Here is a 20,375-nt window from a genome sequence, read left to right as displayed (position 1 = left end):
AGACGAGTTCCTCTAACTCTTTTATAAAATTGAGTCCTTCATTAAGAAATCATAACAACACATAGGCACTTAGCTTTGACATTTTAGTTTCAACATGCTAATCCTTTCGGTAGCAAGCCTATGGCCTACCTAAAATACTGTATTGGTTAAAAATATATTTATATATGGTGAAAATGAAACTAAACATTAGCCACGGTAGTACCTGCGGCGAGAAGTCGCTCTGGACACCATCACAACCCAGTGATACCAGACCATGAGAAACGTCATCTATATTTGGATTTAACACATCGCTCACAGCAACCGTTAAACGATTTGCTAAAATAAAACATAACAAGATCCCATCAGAAGTAACAAAAGCCGATTTCAGTGACCAATTCTGAGTGGTAAAGCACGTATATTATCTATTTAGAGAAACAGCAGTTAAACGGTAGATCAGTAGCACTAGTCTACAAATAAATTTTTAGATCGATCAGTCTACACTTAATCCGGAGAAAAAGTTGAAGCGCAGAAGGCATATGCGATAAACGATCGGAAACATCGGGATTCTTACGAATTTCTTACTCTATGAAAATACCCCGAAAAATGACAAATCAAAAAAATATATATCCACACATAAAAAGAGCCATAGGGCAAAAAAATTACGGGAAAAAGAATTGATAAGATTCCATTTCTTTATATTTCCGTACCATTCCGAAAGAAAAGCCCCTCGATATATAAGCACCTCAAAATATAAGGCACCCAAACTCGTAACGCAAAAACCTATGTAAATGGTAAATGTAACCCTCTTAAATGGCCCCTCCGAATCCAAGCCCTGGGAGGTCTATACTTGGAAACAGCCGTAAAATACGACATAAAACAAAGCAAAAACGGTACAGGAACACAATTTTGTTTTATTTTCCAAAGACTATTACGTGTACAAAATGATCGCAGTCAAAAAGTGTCACAGCTTATTGCTGTTTGCGTGGTGCACTTTTCACTCTTGGCTTGGATTTCTTTGGTCCATATAGACAAAGCAGTTGCTAGGAAATTATGTTCCGCCACCCTGCACCATAGTTTTTTAACTTTGCATGGCTAAATTTTAGGAAGATCTACTTCCTCACGACAAGTCTCGGTAAAAACTTCGTGCAATTTACTGACATAAAATTCCTTCCAACTAAAAGCTAGCTCAATCGATTTTGGGACGCAAATTTCCCTCCAAGTGTAAGCCTAACCGATTTTGTAACACATAATTTCCCTTCGTACAAAAATAAGCCCCTCAAAAAGGGCCTTTGAAAAATATAAGCCTCGGGGCTTCTTTTCGGAATTTTACGTTATTTCAATTCGTTATGATCCTTTCAAAACAACCCTTACGATAAATGTGCATTACAAGTTTTGCCACACGAACTTATGGCAAATTGTGTACATAAACTTCAGAATAGGTAAAGTTCAAGACAACGCAAAAGTTCCACGAGTCACCACTATGAATATTACAACTAACCTTGAAGAATGGCGGCTAGTATCAAATCCCTACCAAAGAAGACAGAAAAATGAATTAATTTCCTCGAAGATACAAGATATAATAACATGTTTTGCACCATCTGCAAAATATTTACAGTATCTACAAAATAATATAATACCTATAAAATCTACTGAGCGACGGAAACTAACAAATAGGTAAAAAGAATCAGAGCAAGCACTGCACTCAGTTCGTTGCAAATAGAACTGTGGTAAAGGAACAGTAATTACCTAGCCTCCACTGAATCACTGTTGATATGACTCTGAAATAAAATGAACCCAAATAGTGGTAAGCCAAAGGATAATTCCAGCACGCAAAAACTCCTGCTTAACATAAGTCTCGCACTAAACCAGAGAAGTGACGTCTGATTGGGTACGAGATTTCCTTTAACTTTATGAACAACAAGTCACATTTCGAAACGTTAACGCTTAAAAAAGTACTCTATTCGTCGACAAAAGCACTGAGCTACAACAAAAATTGCCTTGATTAAGTCAATGAGTGAGTGGACTGATGGTTGCAAACATTTTGAACTTAAAACTTTAATTCAATTCTGCATTAACAAGGCAAAATCGACACCTACCTCACTGGTTGATGCTCCTACTGTCATATTCGCTCCCTAGGTAAAAAAAAAAAGTAATAAAAAGTAATCTAATATGGACAGCTGCAACGGCCCACGATTCCAGAGAGAGAAAAATTACTTCATCGAGCACTAAGCTGTGTCGTCTGTTGTACCTATTATAACTGACTGCGCTGCGGTACAGCAATCCAATATATTGTCACACACTAAAAACAACCCTCACTGCTAACCAGACGTAAAAACAAGCTAAAGAAAAAGATCCATGATTATTTCAAAGTGTGTTCCAGTGAAATTGTGTTAGTGTATGTACTGTACTAGGGTTAATCGTTTCTTTAAGTATGCAATCTTATGAAATTTACGTAACGAAATGGCAAAGGTTTATGGAGGGAAAAAGGGTCGGAATTACAGTGTAACTGAATATTATACAATAACGTTTTACCCTCAGTTCAGCAACAAGTCTAGATTTTTCTTCTAAAATTTTTCTAAGCTCTTCATCCTTCGACCTCAGCAATTCTAAAAAACAAACAAAAATAATGTAATTGTATTCGATGTATTGTTTGCCCGAAATACAGACGTTATTAGCTACAAGACTAAGACTTCAGCAGTCAAAAGTGAAGAAACTAATACTTAAGGCTAACAACTATTGTTCTTGCTTCTTGTGAAATAACGTGAATATTACTTAAAACTTCGGAAGACTGGTAATTTATAATCAGCAAATACAGACATTTGGATTCACGAAATAAAACCTCCTGAAGATAGACAACGAGCCAGTTTTTCGGATAAAAAAGAAAGGAAAATAGGGAATACTTACCAAGCAACATGACTGAAGAGCGCGCTGGATTATTACTTATAGAATCATCCTGTTCATCAGCAGACATGTGAACAAGGCTTCCTCTCATTTTCAAGGTGTCATTCGATGAACTGGAAGAACTGTCAGAGATAATGCTGTTACGCTCCAGAGAAGGTGATCTGTCATCTACACTTTCCTCATTTGTGAGCTCCGCTAACGAATCCCTGTTCACAACTGACGAATCTACTGGGGTTTCACTGTCTTCAGCTGAAAGAACCTAAAACAGCAGATACAAAACTGTTAATCATAACTGTCTGAATTATGCTAAAATAAAATAAAATAAAAAATTTCTAACCTCTGAACGGCTATTTTTGTTTTACCCATTTTCAATTTTTGGACTGTTAAGATCTAGTCAAGTACCATCTCTATGACATGTTGGGGTCTGGAATATACTTTCCCCGAAACCCGTAATAATCCAGTTATCAAAAAACTTCTTGCTGGGCTGGTGCTGATAATCTTCAGTCCAAGCAGTCGCACTTTCCTAATTACAATAAACAATTATAGCTAGCCTGCGTGCAGACGATAACTAAACTCTGATTAGTACCGTCTGCGAAGCAGCGCAGAGATCCTTGTTCTGAACCCCCAACGGACTCAACGAATTACCGGAAGTGCGTTTCGAATTTCCCTTCAACCTGATTGGCGATCACGACAAACAAAACGAAGGCCTTTTTTAACTGGCCAATCGTGGCGCGTACTCAAATCTGGGTACACAGCTGGAAGTCCAGAACAAGGATTTCGGCGCTGTTTCGCAGACGGAGTTAACCAGAGTATAATTTCGTCTGCGCGCAGGCTAAATTATAGCAAGATCAGCTGAATAGTTTGAAACATACATCAGTCTCTGAATCACTAGGAGGACTGGACTCTATATGCAGCTTTGGTGGTGATTCCACTTCTGACTCTTGTTTGACTTCTGATTCAGACTCACGGTCAGACTCGTGTTCAGACTCTGTTTCAACCTGAGACTCTACAGGTGGCTCAACAATCTTAGGAACCAGTACTTCCTCCACAGCTGCTTCTCTTGGAGCTTCTTTCTCAGTTTCCTCTTCGTCGTCGTCATCATCATCATCTTCTTCCTCCTCCTCCTCATCATCCCGAGGTTGTTCTTCTTCCGAGTCATCATCATCTGCATCATTGTCTTTATCTGCTTCGTCCTCTTCTGTTTTTGTATTAACAAACTTCTCCGCATTGGTAGATTCCCCCTCTTCTTTAGCTGCTGGATTGACTCTCCTTCCTGGTAATTCGGTTGGGTCACCTGGATCCATTATTGTTTGTTGACCGCCAACTGATAAAGCAAATCGGCGACCTCGCTCTGTAGAAAACAAACCACCTTTGTGGTTAGTTCCAAAAATGTAAGGATAACCTGGTTAGTAGACTTCCCTACTACTTACACCGCTGTTGACGAATGACTGCATGGTTTGATTTGCCTGCTACTACTCATAGCGGCCAAACCATACGTACTTTAATGGATTACAAGAAAGAAAACTCCGAGGTCGAATTTAGAATTAAGAGAGGATGCTGACAAGTTGACTGCCGTTCCCTCACAAAATCCTAAACATTTACACGCCTTTTTCAGAAATAAAGTTTGAAATTAACCTACCTTTCCCTTTGTATGCCTCGGCGGTATCTGTTATGTACTTAAACCAGCTGTGGAGAGAGAAGCTATATCATCAATACCATTATAGCTATTAATAAGATGAACGCTCATATATCACGAGATATAACATGAGTTGAACACACAAAGCGAAAAAAGTCCATAGAAGTGAACGATAGCTTTTCAGTCAAAATTAGAAGCTAATTCTCAGATACAAAATTTTGATAAAAATTATGATATAGTAACCTCATAGTAACCATATTGGGAGTCCATCCTAAACGACGCTCAGATCAATACAGGAGGTAGGTGGGAATCGACTCTTGATCGCGTGTTGTAAGACTGCAGTTCCAGTTGTTCCGAACCAAAAATTAAAATTAAACTTTGTACCAATAACAACGTCCAAACAATTGTGTACACAGATGGAAACGCCTGAGATGCAGTTGGAAGGTAACAAACTATGGAAATTTAATATTTGGCGCTTAATCAGTGAATGGTCAGTAAAAATTCAAGCTAAAAATACTTTGACCACAAGGGACTTACTTCTTCCGATCTGTGACTGTTGCTGTAACTAGTTCATAAATCTGTGGTCCAACAGTGGATGAGGTGCTCACAAGAAAGAAAGCTCTTTTGTCTGTTGGACACAATACAAATAACTTGTTATCCATTTTATTGGGGCTTTTTAGTGCTAATTCACAATACTGAGCTGTAAATGCACCCTAATGAAAGTGTTATTTAAGACAGGCACTCACTGGCAGAGATTTTTTCATCAAAATGTTCAGTTTGAAAGTAAACGAAAGTCATATGAACCATTAAAATTATATTTTTCTTAGTAGAAAGAGAGAAAGACCAATACTTCTCTGCAGAGCTGTGCTATAACTCAAAATTGCACTGGCCCCTAAGTAAACCAACGACCACAGAAGCTACGGCCACTATACATGCGCATGATGATTTAATAGTTATACCTTATGTAGGAATTTACTAGTTCATCTCAAGTTAAAAAGGACACTGTGTACATAGTTAAACCCACCTGTTGCCACATTTCTTGTCAGAACGCTATTCAGTTTGATTATAGGGCTGTGAGTGGTCTAAAGGATGAAATAAGAATATGTCTAAATCTTTAACCACTTAGGCATAATCAAGACCCGCTAAATATAGCGCCATCAAACACATCAAACAGAATTGCACACACACTAAAAAAATTAAAAAATAGTCCTCTGGCTAGACATGAGCTTACTGGCAATGGATAGTCTCAACGAAAAAAGGGGTAAATATGGGTACCTATGGTCGAAACATAAACGTTTACCGCCGTGTGCTACAAATGTACGAGGACAATTATTTTCCAACGAAAAAAATAAATCATTTAATAGTTTGTTTCACACAGTATACCTTGTTTTTTCCACAACTTGGTTTTCTATTGATTGTTTAGTATTGGTTTGATGGATATTTAGAGGAACTTACCTTTACATCTTGGTACCCTGCCGAAAAAGTTGTACTAAGACACTTCAGAACAAGCTTATCATCCTGCTTTTGAAGTAGAATTAATAAATCTTCTAAAAGAAGCACATGAAGATCTGAGAATATCAAAACATCATTCGTTAAAAACTGATGAATCAAAAGAAAATTCATCGAACCAGCGCCCCACTGCACAAAAGAAGAGTAAGTGTTGAAATGAACCTGACAGACCTGATAATATATTGCTTTCCAGTTCACATTTGCGCGACAAAAAAAAAGATTGAAAAAACAGTTGTGGAGAAGAAGTGAAAATAAACGAAGAAACAACCAATACCCATTCAAAGCGATATTCAAAACAGCTTACCAATAGATTTTGTTCGACTTATTCTCCAAGTCAGTGGACCATCATAAACCAACTTTTTCTTAGTCAGGTCCAAGTCCTAAAAGAATATGAAAAGTCAATTTAGAACACAGAACAGATAAAACGTACAGCAAAGGTTATAAAGCTACAGTAAAACGGGCAGCAAAACAAGTGCAACCTGTTTTGCAACATTGCTGCAAAACGAGTTGACTAGCGATGTTGCGCACTTTACTACCCACGTTCAAATTTGACTGGCAACAAATAGGGTTGCGAGGTTTTTTACGTGGGTGGCAAAACGCGCAACATCGCTATTCAACTCGATTTGCGGCAAAGTCGCAGGACAGGTTGCACGTTTTCGTGTTGGCCATTTTACCGTACCTTGAGAGACAACATGACTGAGTATGTGCTACGATACTGACAAAGGAATGTACATAAAAAACAACTGCAGTGTTAGCTCCAGTGGCCAAGTAATAAACCAATTGATTTACTACTTGTTACCCTGCGAGCACAGGTTTCTTTCTGGCATGGCTGTTAGCATTAACAAAGTCGTTCGAACGCGCGACTGACAAGCCACGAGAACGCCTTCGTTAAAGCTTAAAACCGTGCAAGACAAACCTCTGCTCGCAAATCTGACGGGCAAATTTCCAGGAAAATTCGCCTTTCCTGCGCCTGTTTTTGACTATTAATATCCTGCGCTAAAAATGTCAACATTCGTTGAGCGTTTTGCGAAACCTTTTCCAACTGGAATGATGTCTTGCTAACAGAAATGACAAACAAAAACCAAGGGAGGACAAGATGAAAACCAAGTGTCAAATATGGTTCATTGAATTACCAGGTTATTCAGTATTTGCTTTGACGTGCATAAAATATGTCAAACAAGAGACTTTGCAAAAGCCAAGTTAAGTCCTTAAAAGCTAAGGTTATTATTTTCACCAGTTCAAGTTTGAAACATTAACAATACGCTGCTGATTTACAAAGTACTTTGAACGTTTACTAACAAAGCTCTAAGTGTCTGAAAACTGAAACTGCACACTTGCTGTCGCCATTTGTCAATAAAAATTAGGTCGGGTGCAAAGGTTTTTCAAAAGCGGCAAGAAGCTCTTTATTTTGAGAAATGAGAAAAAAATTACATTCACAATATGCTTTAGATATATTTGCACGTGTTTTCACTTCATGATTAATGAAAAACGCCTAGGACGTATGACCGCGGTGTAAGATAATCCATGGTACAAGCGAAATTTGAATTAACATTTTCTTAAGGTACGGAAAAATGGGCAACAAAAAACATGCAACTTGTTTTGCAACATTGCTACAAAACGAGTTGAAGACGATGTTGCACGTTTTACCACCAACGTTCAAACCTTTCAACAACCTGATCTGGTGAAAGACAGATTTGATGAGGGTGGTAAAACGCGCAACATCTCTTTGCAACTCGTTTTGTAGCAAATGATGCAAAACAAGTTGCATGTTTTTTGTTGCCCGTTTTTTCGTACCTTAAATCTGAATGTTGACAAAGCAAATTCCTGTAAATGGTTTGGCCTACAAATTGATATTTGGATGCCCTAAAATATTCAGATATAATTAACGGAGGCAATGCTTTGGAAAAACAACAACTCAAAAAGGCAACCCAGATTAAAATTTAACCCCTGGTTAGGAATAATAGGCCTTCGAGAAAAATGGGCCAAGACGTTAACTCCGTGACAAAGATTGAAACGTTTTGCTCTATTTTATCTAGATGTTAGCCAGAAGACGACTTGGGTGGCGTCATACAAAACGAAGCCATCATTTTTGGTACCTTAAACTCTTCCATTGTTTTATTGCTAGTACTTTCAAGAGGTCTTCTGTCAATTTTTCTTTGAAAGTCAGCAAGTCTCTGTAGGGATAGGAAAAAAAGTTAAGAACATTCTACACTGCAAGTTGGCTGGCGCTTGCTCTTTTGTAATACAAGTCACAGGTCGCCCAACGTTAAAGTAAATAATGATGATAATTAATACGGTATTAAATGCGCGTACTTGTCTATTTTCGCAGTCCTTCACACTCTGGTTCACAAACGCTAGTAAATCCTGCAAGAAACAAAAACGCATGATCAAATATGCAGCACTAACAAGCATTCAACTGAAACCCAGAGAACACCGTTTAGATCAATAATAATAGTGACCGTTGATTAAACTCACTAGCCCATTACGTTATTGCATATTATGCCTTTCTAAGCCGTGTAAGGAAATAGAAAAACCTAATGCTTCTGTTTAGGATGCAGTGAGCAACACTCCTTCGGAAGTGGTAATCATTCAAACACGTATGTTTCTCGTGATTGGCCTGCCAGTTTAAGTTAAAATTGGCGCAAATTAGCGCAAAATAAGTTCATCTTACCTTGGTACACTGAATTGCTCTCTCGATATCTTTACTATCCGGATGAGAGCCTAGGTTGGCAAACAGTTCAACATAATTACTCAGCGCAATGCCAAACATAAGCAACACGCGGGATCTCCAACAACATCCTGTATTCAATTTCAATTTGGGACGATTAGGCTGGCTTGCAGATAGCCCAGAGCTAATCGCGGCAAGCCAGACTGTACAGAGATAACTTTCTTATATAGATATACATTTTAAAAATACAGAACATATACATTAACATAAAATTTTGTGCAACTTATGTACGGTAGACTTCATATTATTAAGTAATTAAGAAACAAACAAATATTGTCAGCTTGTCGAATTGAAGAAACTTGGTCGGATAGTCTAGTTCTAACTTCTTCTAACTGTTTTTTCAAGTCTTTATTTTCCGTCTTTAATTTTCCTGTTGCTCTAACTTTACCAGTCATGTTAAAAATCAGAAGATTAAGAGCTGGAGATTAGGGGAGCAGTGCACAGCGTGACCGCTACACTCGAGTAACATCCTCTTCACAAACGTAACAGACTTACTTGGAGTATTTTTCTGTATTCCTTCCAATAGAAGTGGGTATTTTGTCAATCTCTGATAACTGGAGGAAATTATATCTTGTAGTCTCAACCTTCTACACAACGGATCGTTTTCACAATTCTAAAGAGAAAACATAACAGTAACAGTAAAGACTGTGATAAACTGAAATCCACAATCTCAAAAGATATTAGCGAAAATACTTACAGCGATAAATTTTTGTAAGTTGGGATCTTTTCTTTGACGATGCTGAAACAAGAGAAAACAATGAACGTAAGATCCATTTATCAGTCCACAAAAATTAGGCGTCTCTATGACTCATGACACAATTAAAGCAAGTAACCTAGATACTAGCCTAGTGCTTGAACAAATAACAAGGATGAAATCAAGCTGTACCAACTTTTAAACAACAAAAGCAGTGGACCATTTGCGAATTTCCCTAAACCTTTCCTTCAGGGCAAGGGTAAGTGAGAAATTCTTATGCAAGTAACACTCATTTTCATGCCAGGATTTAGCACTTAGGTCCCGTCCACACGTAACTGTTTTTGTTTTTTCCTCCGGTTTCGCCTACCGTTCACACGCATTCGGTGAAAACTGTCACCAAAAAAGAATCTTTTCAAAAACACTCGCTGCTCGTTGACGTGTGAACGGACGAAAACGGAGGTTTTCAAATACGATGATGTCATACATCATATACTACTAGCATAACGCATGCTCTGTGAAAGAAGCTATCATATTTCCATCGATATAACAAAAGGAAAAAATCTCCGCTTTCAAAACTATCCGTTTACTTGTGGACGGGGCTCAGCCTCTCTTTAAAAGTAGTGTTTGAAACTCGGATTTCAGTAAACAACAGGAGTATAAACTTTGTGGATCGCTTTCAAAAGTTACTACCGTCTGCAGCACCAGCATACCTTGAGCTGTTCCAAAGCTAGTTTCTGGTGATTACAGAATGTAGCACAGGCATCCTTGGCTATCTCACCAGGTTCATCATCAAACTGCAAAACAAAAAATACAAAAAAGAACTATTTCTCAAGTTACATAAAAAATTCTATTACATTCTACTCATTAATTAACTTTCTTATTTCCTGAACTATTTGATTTGGAAACGGCCTAAAATTGTTTTTATCAAGTATCAATAATAATGGCCTACTAATTTTAATTACAGTTTGCACTTACTAAAGACTATGATACAAAACTGAAATTTAAATCATATAAATTGAGAAAGGATGTGAACAACAAAATTTAAAAAACATACTGTCACCATATTTGTGTGAGCTGAATAAAAACTGAGGCAACTCGACTTTTCTCAAAAAACATGCATTTCTTTTTAATCATTGCAATTACAAAGAGAAATAATTATCTAAGTAATTTATCCAATTAAAATTAACAGAAATCCACAAACGCAAAGTTTGCATCATGTACCGACAAAAACTCGTAATTTGCGTTCAGGGGTGTAATGACGTAAAAAATACAGCTTGCTTAACTTATCGACCCCATTTGTTTGTTTGCCACGCATTAATGCCCGGAAGATTCAGATTGCCTCTAGTGCCCTGGCTTATCTTAAAGCAGCTACCGCTGACCAAATATGCAAGAAGTTTGCCGATATCAATCCAATTGACGCCACCTGTACTGATAATCGACAGGAAAAGGGACCACAGAAGGCGCAGTAGCTCAGCTGTTCTGGTAGAGCTTGAGAAAATGGCGGAGGATTTCATTTTTGCCGCTGAACAAATAGCCAAACTACTGCCTAAAAACGTAGCAAGAATAGCAATAATACCACTCAAAGAATGGCAAACGCGTTGCTATTTGAATAATATTAGTTGGACTAAACATCCCTTTACATCCTGAAACTGCCGCGGAACAGGTAATTTGAGAAAATAATAAAACAATAATTATTGGAGTCGACTTTTGTCTGATATTGAAAATTATGTTGATCTCTCCATTCGTTGCTAATTATAGCGTAATAATTTGGAGCTCACCCTTTTCAGCATAACATCGCCTATACAAGTTATAACTTCCTCAGAAGGATCTTCTTGTTTTTTCATCATGCTCTCCATTAAAGACACTTGAATAAATCAATTAACAAATCAATTAACACACGACCTAACTTTCTGTGTAAAAAGGGGAAAGTCCCGTTAAGAGTTGCGATTTTCTCTAAAAACTCATCAAAGTATTAAACAAGTTATCTACCCAGCTATTGAATTCTAGCAAAAAGTTTACAACACATCCTACATTAATGTCTCTTGAGATTTAAAGCAGGGAGCTTTGAATGCTTAATACAATTTAAGGTATTTTATCGTACTAATTATAACCAGAACACACAATAGTACGAGTAGGCATAAAAGTAAGATTCTTTTTTAGGGTTATCCAGAAAGGGATAATGGGTTGCAGTGTGGGAGTATGAGAAAAACCGTGGATACACAAGTCAAACATACATCTTTTAAGAAACAGGTAAATTTAACAGCTACAAAATCGATTACAAACTTCAGTGCCACTGTTGTGACTGGTCATAGCTAAAACATACTTGAAGTTCTAGTAACCGTCTAGGAGCAGAAAATCACTAAAAAAAAAATTGTAAATTGTAATTTGTTTACCCACGGAGCACTAAGGAGTTCATAAGAACTCGTTGAGACGTGTCCGTGCGTTCCAGATCGAATTGGAATTTGAAAGTGTTGGTTTTTAAGGAGAGGGGGAAACCGGAGTACCCGGAGAAAAACCTCTCGGAGCAAGGGAGAGAACCAACAACAAACTCAACCCACATATGGCGTCTACTACTAAGCACCACTACTAAGCGACCACTACTAAGTAACCCACTACTAAGCTAAATCACTGATAGGAATTCGTGTACCATCCCTAAGCATTCTTTGTTCACTTACCATGAATTTTAATCAATTCATCTAAGTTGGGAAAAAGTTGATTAATATGCTGCTTGGCCATAACCTGAACTTTTAACATTGGTCTGTAGAACACCTGAAAAAAAAAAATAATAAAAATATATAACCATTCTCTTCCAAGCGTACAAAAGCACAGTAATAGGGAGCTTAAGCAAAGGCACTTTGAACTACGTACGTGGGAGAGTGCCATTTGAAGCTACCGAATTTGTATTGCTAAGTGTATTTACTCTTTAATTTAGAAACGATCTTCCCTTCAATTTGGGCAAAACCACTGCAAAGGGATTGCAAACGTCAACTTCTGGTTGGCGTGCGTGGCCCAAAAGCGCCTTTGCTTACAGTCAAACCAGGCTAAGCGTTCCCGTCGCTAACGGATTAATAATTTCATTAATGGCAAATTGTTTCCGTTCGTTGGTTTCGTAGTTTATTCACGAAAAAAATACTGCAATATTCAAGTCGAGCCTGGATTCAATAATCGAATGTTGATTGGATTAATAAACAAAAGCCTTGCCATATATGGACACCACGCTCCTACCGCGCTCCAGTTGAAAAAATAGAGGATGTTAGCATCGACAACGAGTACGAGTTCTAGAACGAGATAGCGATTTTGCGTACTGCGCATCCGTTCTGCGCATCTCCACGTTTTCAAGTCGTCCTGACAAGTTGCACTACGACGAGTTCTCACCATAAACTCGAAGTGGGTAGAACGACTGGGAAGAACTGGTTTTCAAAGGTAAATTCCGATCGTTTAATGCAGTTTCTTTTCGTTTCTAGCCTCTCTTTATCATCTTGAACATTCCTTATATTATGTTTTATGTAAAATACTGCTTTTGAAGTCGAGGAAAAGCAACCGAACGCGATATTTCCTACACAGAGTAAATTTGCATTTACCCGGGAAAGTTTCATGTCTCTCTACAGGCCTCACAGGCTCACGAAATCACCCCGAAAATTGCCATTATTTGGTCGAAAATATCCCAAAAGTCGAAGATATCAATAAAGAATACTTACTTCTTTATCCAGTGTGGTTGTTGTGTTGAATTTGATAGGTTTTAGCGTGTTTTAAGACCACGACTAACCATCCTTCGAGTTACCTCGAAAAATCGATTTTCCTTTGAAAACTGGAGGCCGCTGTTCAATTTTCGCACACAAATTTTTCCGGCAGACGCCAAATACGACCAAGGTAGGGAATGACCTTGTCGCTAAAACGAAAGCCGCTGAAGCACTCTTCCTCGGAAACTTCATTCAGGTCGAATCTTCGATACTTTCCATGCTCAAATACAGGATAATCTGTGCTGTTTACATCATATAAAGCACAAAATTCTTCTTCGTCCAAAAAACCTTCCATGTAACTGAGTAACAAGCAGTCTTGAACGTTTTTTAGAGTCTTTTTTTTTTTTCGAAATTGTTGTGGAAGCGCTACCTCGACTCAAATTTGGCGCCCAGTCATGCGGAATCCCATAATTTTATTTTCTATAAACTCGAACTCGGTGTCATCGCTAACATAGAAAGCTGAGAAAACGACTTCGAGTACGAGTACGGCTTGAAGTCGTTCTCGTACTCGTACTCGTTGTTGATGCTAACATCCTCTAATGGCGGGCAGGCGAAACAGTTTGGGACGGACTTTACGAGAGTGGAAAGGCTCTGTCTGGAGCTTTCTTGTAAGGAAGCTAAAGTCGCTTGGGCTAGTTGTAGACGGTATTCCAGCGAGCTTTTGCGGTCTTCGAGGTTTTGCAGCAGTCTGTCAACGGCCTTTTCACAGCCTTCACAAATGGTCGCTCCGCTTGTTTCTGGCAATGGTGTGCATAACTGCTCAGCGTGAACTACGCGGTTTTCTGGTGTGCAAGCAGCTTTCGAAAATCATGACTTTTATTTTATGTCGGTTTTTCAGGTCTTTTATTTCGACGTCGACGAACTCTCCCCACACCTTATCATAACCCTGCAACGAAACAGTGCCCTGTACACGTATGCCAAATGTATCTTCCACTAAGTCTCTCTTGGTCGATCTTTCAGTGACTTCTGTCACTTTTCCTGACTTCGTTGAATTCAACCAAGACAACGATTTTGTCCTGAAAAGTCAAAGTTCACGGTTATTCTTAGTGCATTTTACAGATTGCAAGAGGAAATGATAAAATACACAAAGGTTGTATGCATGCTTGATCGATCAAGTGGTAAACTTTCGCAAATATTCACAACTGTTGTCAAATCGAAACTGCAAATAGGAATCAGAGGAATCGTATGGAAGAACGCCTGTAGAAAAAGTAAACAACATTTTATACTAATGGCGTGTTGAACTATAGAGTAACCTACCTGCTCTATCACACTCAACTCCGGAGAGAACTCCGCCATGTTCAGGACATGCTTTTCCTAGCACTCCATATATGGCAAGGCTTTTGTTTATTAGTCCAATCAACATTCGATTATTGAATCGAGGCTCGATTTGAATATTGCATTATTCATTTCGTGAATAAACTACGGAACCAACGAATGGAAACAATTTGCTATTAATGAATTTATTAGTCCGTTAGCGACGGGAACGCTTGGCCTGGTTTGACCGTTAGGCTCTTTTAAGATGGCGAAAAATTCACCAGACTATCAGGAAAAGGTAAAAGGCTGGATTTCAACAAACGGCGTGGAAAAAGCCTTTTCAACGGTAAATAGAAATAAAAGTTTACAAATAATGAACTGACGATAGAATTGTCAATTCAGCAACCAAAGACTAGAACGACATTAAAAAAATCGCGCTCCGTAACATGAGTAAAATGCTTTCCATTTAAGGTGGCTCGACCCAGAATTTTTGTAAGTGCATCTTCCATCTTTGAGTCTCTTATACTTATTTTTAGGGCGAGGGGAATAAAGATCACGTGACAATGACGTCACAATAGTTTTAGCTGTAAATCGAAATTCTGCCCTTATCGGCATTTTCTTTGGAAATACTTTACGCTACCTATACCTCGGGTGCTTGTCTTCTGTTGTGAGCAGTTTCACAAATATCTAAATGAGGAATTTCGAGATATCTTGCAATTTCTACAAAAAGGGTATAAATTATGCATGAACTGAAGTCTGGACTTAATGCAGACAAATTTGCCACCTTTCGGAGCTTTCCGAAAAGTTTTGATCACTCATTTGTTTTGCGAATGACCTTTATACACTCTACAACCAGCTAAACGCAAGAAGACTTGCGCGATTTCGAAAAAAAACATGAAAACATGTGAATCAGTAAACGCAAGGCTGAGTTTTTTCCCGTAATTTTTTAAGGCTACTTTCACAAAAACTGCAATTAAACAAAAATTCGTCGATAGGTTTTCTTGAAAAGATTTCAGTACTGCAATTGATCAGTATACTATAAAGTGCCCGAATTTCGTGTCCATTGAAAAATTTTTAAGCTGTCCAACGTAGGCCCAAAATTAAGTTAAGCAAATATTGAAGCGATGTCAAATATCTGACTAAGTTTTTGCTCTGGGACTTCCTATTGTCTCGAGTTTAGCACAACATCAAATTCCCATGCAGTACGCGAGAATTTACCGCGCTTGGTTGCCCTTTGAAATCTTTCCGAAATATGGTAATGCTGTAGAATGGGAGAAAACAATAGCGAATAGATTAGGGAGGGCAACCAAGCACGGTAAATTCTCGCGTGGTGCATGAGAAGGTGCATGGGTATCTGATGTTTTACTAAACTCGAGACAATAGGAAATCCCACAGCAAAAACTTAGCCAGATCTATGACATCGCTTCAATATTTACTCAATTTTGGGCCTACGTTAGACAACTTAAAAAGTTTTTAATGGACACAAAATTCGGGGATTTTATAGTACACTGATCAATTGCAGCACTGAAATTTTATTACGAAAATCTATTGACGACTTTCTTTAATCGCTGTTTTCGTGAAAGTAGCCTTAGACATTACAAAAAGAGTTTAGCATTGCGTTTGACTCATTCACATGTTTTCATGTTTTTTTCGAAATCGCGAAATTGCGTTCAACCGGTTGCAGAGCGTATAAAGGTCATTTACAAAATGAGTGGGTGATAAAAACTTTTCGAACGCATCCAAAAAAAATAGCAAATTTGTCTGTATTGATTCCAGTCTTCAGTTCATGCATAATTTATACCCTTTTTGTAGAAATTCCTAGATATCTCGAAATTCCTCTTATAGATTTTTGTGAAACTTCGCGCAACAGAAGACAAACACTCAAAGTATCGGTAGCGTAAAGTATTTCCAAAGAAATGTCGATAAGGACTGAAATTCGATTTCGAGCTAAAACTATTGTGACGTCATCGGCACGTGATATTTATTCCGATCGCCCAAAAAATAATATCAAAATAAAGTTTAGTCTATGTGTAATACATGTGTTACAATCGGTTTTACAGTAAAGATCAATTTGATTACGTATAAGAGATTCAAAGATGGAAGGTGTCGCTGCAAAAGTACTGGGTCGAGACATCAAGGAATATCAGATTGCTCTATTGCTCGATCGTAAACTGTCACTAAGGGTAGTTTTCATTCCTGTGTACAGTTTAAAGCTTATTCAATTTAGTTCAAAGTAGAAATGAAAAAGATATGTGTATATTATATATATATGTTCTCAATTTCTAACTACCAACTCACCTTGCTCAAAACTTTAAGATTCCTAACATGTGTTCTTTCAGTATGAATAAGCTCTAAAAGAGAAAAATACAGTTAATATTAGAATATTCTGATGCTATTATAGTGTTTTTCTTGTGAATTTTTTATAATGAATTTTGCAGTAAACCTTCACAGTAAGTCGGTCACTACTGTAACAATCAAAACCCAGCTTGGTCTATACTGAGGCGCTTTCACGTAAACAAGAACGCATTCAAAACTTTGCGTCCACACCAGAGCTTTTCCACATTGTTTTCGACCATCCACACTAAGACACACGGCACAAAGACACACGTAGCTCAACCTTGAAATATGAGCGATATAAGGTTATATGGAGGGAGTAAACCAGTTGCACTAAAACCCATATAATATAATAATAACCCATACAATGGCCATAAATCGGCTTGGGGACTACACAAGAAAGGAGAAACACAAAAAACTCAGTTAGGTAAGCTGTTGTCTATTTAAATCTCTTTCACATTTGTAGGATTCAGAAACAATCGTTTATATTTTTCACACAAATCCTAAAATTTTGAAGGTTACGCAACAGTATCGACACTCATTCCATCTACTATCTACTATCTACTATCTAGAAACTGTTAAACACTATTTTTATGTCTCGTTCCATGTCTTTATATAAAGTTCAACTTGTCTTACCATGAATGATTTCTTGACGCTTGATTTCCTTTCCTCTTAGTTTTTTAATGACCTAGAACAAAAACATTATAGAGTTCTAGCCATTTGCAGGGCAAAGAAGTAGCTTCATTTCTCAGTTATTTTAAGACTCTGAGTGTTGATCAGGTCCCAGTAATCGAACCCACGACCTCCGGCTCCACAGTCAAGCGCTCTACCAACTGAGCTAAGCCTGCCGCGGTTAAAAATGTCAATAAAAAGCAACCATCAACACTAGAACTATCTTCAAACCAATTGTTTGATAAACCGGCAGTCAGCAGTCAGGAGACACGTTTACATGATTGTACAGACTTATCTACCATATTATTGCCGAACACGACCCACATCCTGTAGGCCAAAACCTTGTCTGACCGATAAGCCGACTATTCGAGCTAAACTTTTTTGTGTGACATTAACTGCATATTTTATGTATGTTAATCTTAAGCTCCGTACAAAAGGACGCAACATTGTTGGATGTTACATGTTGTGTCCGTTTGCACACACTGTTGCATGTTGGTGGGAGTTGTTGCGCAAAGTTTGAAACCGGTCAAACTTTAGCGCCAACAACTCCCAACATTTCTTTCGTTCCGTGATCGCCGAAGCAGTTGTCCCTTTCGTAAACGGTCGATGCCATTTATAAGACACTTAGACAATGTTCGACCTGTTATAGAGAGTGTTTCTATTAAAAAGATAGAAGATCGCAACCCAGAGTGGAATTCGGACCTCGAACCTGGACCTTTTATATTCTGCTCTCTCTCTTGCCATTACACAGCCACCAAAACTCATTCCAAAACTTTTAACGTAAATTCAACTTGGGCTTCAACGTCGTTCTCTCTAAGTTCCCGTCCACACGTATCTGATTGTTTTTTTTTTGGAAAACGAAGTTTGCCCTACGGTCCACACGTATCCGGTGAAAAAGTTAAAGTCACCAAAAACGCATTTTTTCAAAAACGCTTTCCAGAGTGGAGATTGAAAACGCCGGCTTCTCGCTTACGCGTGGACGGACGAAAACAGAGATTTTCGAATATGATGATTTCACACATAATCGAGAATTACGAGAATTGCACATGCTCCGTAAGGGACGCTATCGTATTTCCATCGTTTTAGCGTTTTCGTGTGGACGGACGAAAACGATTCGAATAAGCTATGTGCGGATGCGTAATTTTTTTTGAAAAAGGAGAAAAATATCCGTTTACAAAAATATCCGGATAAGTGTGGACGGGCCCTAAGACTATTCAAAAACGTATCATTTGCCTTAATTCAGGGAATATATTACATCTATCATGACTAAAGGCTTGGTTACCAATGAGGACATCGTCCATTAGAAAAGGCAACGACCGTTTACTTTACGAAAGGAAAACAGGCATCCCCAAAGCAACGCAAGATTGTTGGATCCGTTTGCACAGCTCTTCCAACATTGTTTGGGGCAAGCGCACATGGTTATGGGTTGTATCCTTGCCACCATGCACTGTGGGTCCCAACATTGTGAGGAGTTGTTCTATCCGAAAATTATTTCCGACAGTCTGCGTAATTGAAAATGGCGTCACGATGACACCGAAACGTCGTTCGACGGATGTTATTTGCGTCATTTTTTACTCGTTTTTTGACAATGAGAAAACCTGTTTAAATAATCGATCGTCAAACGAAATTCAACGTCCATTTCTATCACCAACACCTACCATGGTTTACACCAAAGAAACAACTACCCATTCAAACCGAATAATTCATACACAACTGTTTGCTAATTACCTTTTTATCTACAACTTGGTGCCAAGGTATGGGTTGGGCATCAACCTCCATGTCTGGATCCTTGCAAATCAAAATCAAAACAATTATTGTTAACACTGTAGATTTACTCTTCCGGCGCTGGACAAATTGGGTCCACTTTGTTTTTGTTTGTTTGTTTTTTCAAATTTTTAACTAAACATTTCACAATCAATTTCAATCAAACAATTCACAATCACTGAAAATAAAACTGCAAAAGAAGACTACCGCCAGAAGAACTTTTTTTCTGCTCCTAATTCCCCTATTGCATCCACTGTCGATAGAGATCGGACACACGCATAGTAAGATGCAACCTGTTGTTGTGATTTGTGATTTGCACTGATGCTACATCAGCCAATCAAGCGATCGTTTCTCGGACAAATTCATCATACAACGTGTATATATGACTAGCTTTTTAACTTCCGCAACTAGCAGTAGTGTTCTTTTACGTTGACCTCCAATGATACAAGAATACAAAGCATTTTTACATCTAGCATAAACGTTAGCAAACACTGTTAGTTGGTCTACTTAAGGGTACATCTCAGACTTTTTGCAAGAATGAAGATAGGCAGGGGATAGATTACGTACACTGTATGTACATCTTTACAAAACTATCTTGGGTAAGAAATACACCCCTATGAGACTAGTTACAAAAAAAAAGCTCATAAATATACATAACCAGTGATAAGCCCATGACTTGCCGTTACGAGAACTGTGAGAACGGCACAAAACTAAAAGAATCGATAGGCTACACGTGCGTTCCACATTTTGGTAAATTCAACGAAACGACACTCCAATGAATTCTCATCTCATACCCTGAATAAGACAGCGAATTAACATATACAAACTTACATTATATTTAAAAGTGGAATTGATTTATCACGTGACTTTGATGTAAAGGTTGCTTGCAATCCCTAGTTTATTAAGAATCCTTAACCATCCACTGCCTATCTTCACAATCTACTAACCAAACTGTTTTCTGTGGTATAACGGTGATCCAGGAAGATCAGGGCCCAGTTGTTCGAAGGCCGATTAGCGCTTAACGCGGGGTTAAATTTAACCCTGGTTTCTTTTCTTCTTGTGTTCAAAAGCATTTTCTCGGATAATTTTCTCTGTTATTTTTAGAGCTTCCAATCATCAACTTGTACACAAAAAGAACTAAAACTGAAATGCTTTTGATGCTTT

General features: G+C 38.1%; 1 protein-coding gene across 1 annotated transcript in view; it reads right to left on the bottom strand.

Moving 5' to 3' along the window:
• Positions 1–20,375, bottom strand: part of LOC140950546 (rho guanine nucleotide exchange factor 11-like) — a 65,102-nt gene that overhangs the window by 9,604 nt on the left and 35,123 nt on the right. The window contains 23 exon segments of the mRNA XM_073399786.1: positions 203–315; positions 1,478–1,506; positions 1,726–1,757; positions 2,076–2,111; positions 2,512–2,585; positions 2,884–3,139; positions 3,753–4,231; positions 4,520–4,566; positions 5,054–5,144; positions 5,541–5,598; positions 5,972–6,084; positions 6,330–6,405; positions 8,122–8,199; positions 8,339–8,389; positions 8,697–8,746; positions 9,249–9,366; positions 9,451–9,492; positions 10,158–10,241; positions 11,226–11,311; positions 12,123–12,216; positions 16,740–16,792; positions 17,412–17,463; positions 19,176–19,235. Coding sequence (XP_073255887.1) covers positions 203–315; positions 1,478–1,506; positions 1,726–1,757; positions 2,076–2,111; positions 2,512–2,585; positions 2,884–3,139; positions 3,753–4,231; positions 4,520–4,566; positions 5,054–5,144; positions 5,541–5,598; positions 5,972–6,084; positions 6,330–6,405; positions 8,122–8,199; positions 8,339–8,389; positions 8,697–8,746; positions 9,249–9,366; positions 9,451–9,492; positions 10,158–10,241; positions 11,226–11,311; positions 12,123–12,216; positions 16,740–16,792; positions 17,412–17,463; positions 19,176–19,235 — 2,172 coding nt within the window.

Source organism: Porites lutea, chromosome 10 (assembly GCF_958299795.1).
Source record: "Porites lutea chromosome 10, jaPorLute2.1, whole genome shotgun sequence".
Taxonomy (NCBI): Eukaryota; Metazoa; Cnidaria; class Anthozoa; order Scleractinia; family Poritidae; genus Porites; species Porites lutea.
This window is presented reverse-complemented; position numbering and strand designations above follow the sequence as displayed.